Source organism: Patella vulgata, chromosome 9, assembly GCF_932274485.2.
Source record: "Patella vulgata chromosome 9, xgPatVulg1.2, whole genome shotgun sequence".
NCBI classification, from domain to species: domain Eukaryota; kingdom Metazoa; phylum Mollusca; class Gastropoda; family Patellidae; genus Patella; species Patella vulgata.
This window is the reverse complement of record NC_065887.2, coordinates 44,496,199-44,502,118: the sequence shown is the minus strand read 5'-3', so window position 1 is coordinate 44,502,118 and position 5,920 is coordinate 44,496,199. Positions and strand designations below refer to the sequence as shown.

The following is a 5,920-nucleotide window of genomic DNA, read 5'->3' as shown; positions in this document are numbered from 1 at the left end:
TGAAAGATGGACAATTAGGTGTAAATGAAATATATAATTGAGTATCATCGGTATACAAATGAAAGCTGAGACCATATTTCCTGACAATATCGCCTAATGGTGACGTATAGAGGGTAAATAAAATCGGACCAAGAACAGGACCTTGGGGAACCCCAGATGACAAAACAGATTCAGACGACGATTTGCAATTAACTAAAATACACTGTTTTCTACCCACAAGATAGCTTTCTAAAAGATTTAATGCAGAGCCACAAATACCGAATTTAAATTGAAGTCTACGTAGAAGAATGGAATGGTCCACCGTGTCGAAAGCAGCAGATAAATCTAATAAAATTAAAAAAGTACATTTTCTATTATCAATTTCCATTAAAATATCATTTGAAACCCGGGTTAAAGCTGTTTTTTCATTCAATGCGAGTATTGTAGAAACTACATGAAATATTAATCTATAATAATATATATATAAATCTCACTAGTATAATTAAACATTTAGGTATACTTATACATGATAATTTAAAAAATGAAAAAGAATTAAATATTGTTAATTTACTTATATTGTTATCAAAATACTATATCTACTCATTTGAAAAGATTTCAACAAAGATTATAGCCTCTGTCGCATTCATGTCGCATTCAGGTAATCACATCAAATATAAAATAACGTGAAGAATCAATTCTCGACTCTTCGTGTGATTACTTGCCGATTAAAGTACATTATTGATATATTTTTATTTTGCAAACAGTCTGTTACCCAAATCCTTTAAAAATGTTCCTTTTGGTTTGTTGTCGTGATTTAAATTAGGAAACTCCATTGGTTGAATATGACGTAACATCGGGCACACGTGACTGCTGTTTACAACCAATGGAATTACAACAGGTTGGTCTTGAGGAATGACATCAATGGGATAGTTGTCCAACAGGTGTTTGTCGTTATTTTTGAAAATACAAATTACAACAACATTACCAGACATTGCAGACAATAAGGATTCATTCCTGCTTTGATAGGAAAAGATGTCCTCGTCATTGTTGGCCACTTTCAGACCGATTTTTGATAAACAATTTTCAATGAAACCAGCCTCTTCATCTGAGGTTGTGGTATTATAAATAATTCGAACATGTGAATCGACTTCTTCTGTGTTGTAAGAATTGTCCAAGGCTCGCTTGAAGCAGGTTTTTACTAGGTCTGTTTGGTCTATCTGATCAGCCGTTTGTTGAACAATGTCCATCATCATCTCCACGGCTACCTTCTCTATATCTGGTATATCTGTTACCATCAGTATAGTCGCTAAATCCAAACAGTCATAATATCTCCTTGATTCCAGATAATTATAGACCAAAGCTCTAAAGGCACCATTCACGTCACAACTTGAACATGCTCTATCAATATCGTTTTTGAAACTCAGACCAGATTTGAAAAATCGGACGATGCGTTTAAACTGATCCAGACTAGAATAAATGTTATAGAAAGGACCTGTTCCAGATCTGTAATCGCGAAACAATTCTTTTAAAGGAATCTTTTGACGCTGTCCAGCACTCGATTCCGCCAGATATTCCATTGCAGCATTCACGATACTTTCTCGTTTACAATGTTTAGAGTCAGCAAAGTATCTTCTTTTTTCGACAGAAGATATCCCCGGTCTTAAGGCTAATCCTTTATAGCAATTAATGGCCCTTTCATTGCCATGTCTCCGCCACATATAGTTACAATCTTCAGTAAGAACTTTGAAACACTCAAGGGCTTGTTCGTAATTAGGGGGCGATAACTCCATGTACACCTTGCCTAGTTCTTCAATGGCTGGTAGGTTTGTTCCTTGACTAAGTCTAACAGATTGTTCTAGCATGTCTATGGCCAGTTGGTTGAAGTTTTCTACTTGTAGTTTTTGTAATACCAAAGCTAGATGATGACAATTTATACTGGTTGGTTTCATTGCTATAGCCGATTCTAAAACCTTTTTTGCTGACTTGAACTCCTTCATCACTCTCAGCATTCTACCAGTTTCAGATAATATTGTTGCGTTTTGTGGCGCCTCTTCATTCGCTTTATCTAAATATTCAATTGTTTTCTCCAAAAGGGCCTTTGGTTGAAGCCCAAGCCCTTTAAAGTTGACCTTCTTAGCACACGGTCCAGAATGTAAGTTGGCCAAACCGATATATGAGAAACCTCTTATTTCCGAGTCCTGGCTATTTTCAATGATGTCTTCGAACAGTTCTGTAGCTCGATGATAGTTTACTAAAGGGTCTTTTATGGACAAGAGGGCTATAATAGTTGGATGTTGACACCTACGTATAGTTAGGGCCATGCGATGTTTCCAGTCATATTGGTCTGGGTATCTTTTAGTTACCTCATCATACAGCTCAATGGCGGTATTATAATATAATGCTCCCATTTTAGAGTAAGCATAAGCTTTTTCTGCTTTAGCTTCGGTCATTAAATAATCGTCTTCACTTAGCTTTTTAAGTTCTCTAAATTTATCTTCTGCCTCGGTGATCCTATCCATTTGGTAATACAGAACAGCCTTCATGACATTGGCTTGGATGTTGCGTGGTTTGTTTTGTAAACCCAACGTATTTTTAGCTTCACATTCATCAAGGTCTTGAAACAAAAAAGCAAGAAATGATGCAAGATTGTTGTTTACCTTCATGTCGTATTCATCCTCATCTGAGTTTTCCAGTTTCGCTCTCATGCTTTTTAGTTTTGCAGTCGGTATGCTTACAATATTCAAAGTAAATAAACTCGGAATGAAATTTAAACGTTCCAAAAAGTCGCCACGATCCATTTTACTGCTTGAAAGACGACTGACAACCTGAAACAACAAAATAAAGAAATACAAATTTAAAAAATAATTATGTAAATAATGGAGAATGTGCCGACAAAAATAGCCAAGACATGTATTATCAAACAAGTCGGCTATTGATATAAATGTATATAAGCTATGTCACGTGCCCAAATACCATGCTATATAGACGGATGAGGGTTGGAAGGACCGTTTGATCAATTCACATTGAAAGATTTTAAACAGAAGAAAACATAAAGTTATTCAAATATCTTGTCAGTTTAAAAAAACTTTAGATTGTATCAGAATGCACTGGAATAGTACATAATTAAAAACAATTCCACGGGCTCCCGTAACCCTTAGTTTAATATACGATGTTGGCCACCTAGTTTTTATATTCAGTGAAGTGAGTGCATAATTCAATCTGATTAAAATACAGATCTATATTTCCTTTCGTTTTTTATACTTTCCATGAAAATCTGACCGTTTGTTATGGAAGGTCGCGTCAGGTGTCGTACGAGAGGCTTTTGACCTTATGACGCCAGACATTGATTAATCAATCAGCGTTGACGTTTCTAGTGGTTTACCCACAGTTCAGTGCATCGCACGCCAAGATGTCGTCGTAACAGATGGTTTCATTGGCTAATCCCTCACGCCATCCAAAACGCAGGTTATATAACAACTCTTCCAGATCCTAGTGCAGTACAGACAATTAAAACGAAATTTGAACAATAATAAACGAAACGAAATAGGGTCTGTGTTATAATCAGATTGGCGCATAATTATTCTTAACGATATAATTGAACAATGGAAAGAATTTCTTAAAAATAAGAGTACTACAAACGTTTGTTAGTTTTGTCAATAAGTCACCTGTTGATTTGAGTTATTGACATTGAAACTGACGTTTGTCTACGGATATTCAAGGAAGGGTTGATGAAAACTGCCTCCTGCTGGTTTATCCTATCCATGTTTGCTTTCTTATCGGTTCTTGCATAAGATTTACTGTTTAGCGTATCTTTGCTTTAGTGTGTTACTTTAATTTGCAATGAGACGCCTTCAACATGATGAACGTCTACGTGCTATCAAATGGGTTCTACACAGCGAGCAGTAGCCAACGTGCTTAATATGTCAACAGACTGTGGAACCGGTACCAACAAACACACAATGCTGATGATAGACCTCGTTCTGGTCGTCCTAGAGCCACTACACAAGACAAGGATCGATACATTTGTACACAGGTCCTGCGAAATCGAGGACAAACGGCCAATCAGCTTTCTGTTAACTTGTACCAAGTTACAGCACAAACCATTAGAAATCGGCTACATGCAGCCCATTTGCATGCGCGACGACCGCGTGGTGTGTCTCCATTAACTCGCCAGCACATGGCAAACGGACGTCAATGGTGTATGCCGCGTAGAAATTGGGGTAATCGTAGATAGGCGCGTGTAATGTTCTCAGATGAGTCCAGATTTACTCTGGATTTCACCGATAGGCGTGCTCGCGTTTGGAGGCTTTAACGTCAGACAGCATGACAGATTCGGGCGTGGGTCTGTTATGGTGTGGGGAGGAATCACCATGACTGACAGAACGGACTTGAATATTGTTCAAGGAAGATCCTGGCACCGATAATTCTGCCCTTTGCTCAACGTGCAGGTCGACGTTTCATCTTTCAAGATGATAATGCCCGTGCCCATTGCGCTCACGAGTGTCGTGAATGACTACCTCCAGCGTCACTATATTGTCCATGATCGGCAGACGTGTTCGTCGACGTGAACGTCAACCGACGACACTGCAAGAGGAGTGGGTCAGATTGCCTCAAATCGTGATTGGACGGTTGATTAGGAGCATGCCACGACGAATTGCTGAATGTCTGAGGATTGGTGGAGCAATAACTCATTATTAATATAAAAATCAAAAACATCAATTTTCACTTTTGACGGTGTATCTCTTTGCGAGTGAAATGAGACGGCAGATAATCCGCCCATATGAACTGTTTATGTTCATGTGCAGGGAATTGGCCTGTTATTAACATACAATGGCTACCTCTAATAAAAACAGCAGTGCATTTCCGCGGTTTGTATGGTTTCTGAATATCCCCTACTTCTTTTGAAGAGTATACATGTATATAGCAAACTACTTGTGTTGTAAGCAAACTAAAAGCAGTGAATAACCCATCATACTATTTACAACGAACGCATAATAGTCGCTCATACTAACCATTGAGTACCAATGTATCTGTTACTATATATAGCACAGCAATAAATTTTACTCTTATACAACCTGTCTGGTTTCATCATTCAGCGAGAAAACTTTGCAGAAATAAATCGCCAAACTAGCTATCCATAACATGGATCTTACACTTATTTCCCGCATTTTTACACTGAGAATCTCGGATTAAAATGATATCTTTAGTCTTAGTGAGATATATATAACGGTATCTACATTACGAAATGAATGTAGGTTAAGGAACGCTGATATTCATATAACAGGTATGATATAACGGTATTATCTCCCTGTCTTCATCTCTCTTACCTGTTTCAACTTGTAATTCAAGCACAAAATAATGGCTGCACTTTTCACTTCCAGAAAACCAGTCTCCCGAACAGAGAGACTTGTGAGGAGAATGTCAGGAGACGTGTAATTCTTCGAAATTGAAAGTGAAAGTAAAACAACTATTTGTGCTTTTCCCACTTTCAGTGGGTGGTCCTAGTCTCTAGACATTGATAAAGGTTGTCAACAGGGCAGTGTATATCCCATATGGACACAGATCACCAAATATTCCTGGGGTTTTAGTCTCTCTCTCCCTTTCCCTTTTTCATGGCGATTTTTGTTGACTTTTTGGTGTAGAATCGAAAAAAAGGGTTTGAAAATACATTTTCTGCCAGGTTTTGGTGAATATTCATGATTTTGAGGCGGAAGAATACAAGAGTTGTGAGGTTGGTTACGTTGAAATGTAGGGCCGGAAATTGCATGTTTTCTTGTCTCTACTTCCAGCTTGTGTATCTCAAGTTTTTCATGGTGAACCTCATACATGCTTTTGGGCAAGAATTTGCCACATGTTGCTCCATCTGTGGCAGAAAGCGTTCTACCCAACGAAAATTTGGGAAAAAGTTAGAGCCGGTCTAAGAGACGAGAATTAACATTGA

General features: G+C 37.9%; 1 protein-coding gene across 1 annotated transcript; it reads right to left on the bottom strand.

Moving 5' to 3' along the window:
* Window positions 1-721: 721 nt before the first annotated feature.
* LOC126832527 (uncharacterized) lies at window positions 722-5,531 on the bottom strand. Its single transcript, XM_050563342.2, has 2 exons — window positions 5,307-5,531; window positions 722-2,804 (listed from the first exon to the last, which is right to left on the bottom strand). Exon 2 carries the CDS (start codon window positions 2,775-2,777, stop codon window positions 729-731), a length of 2,049 nt encoding a protein of 682 aa, XP_050419299.2. The 5' UTR covers window positions 2,778-2,804; window positions 5,307-5,531; the 3' UTR covers window positions 722-728.
* Between the last annotated feature and the right edge of the window lie 389 nt (window positions 5,532-5,920).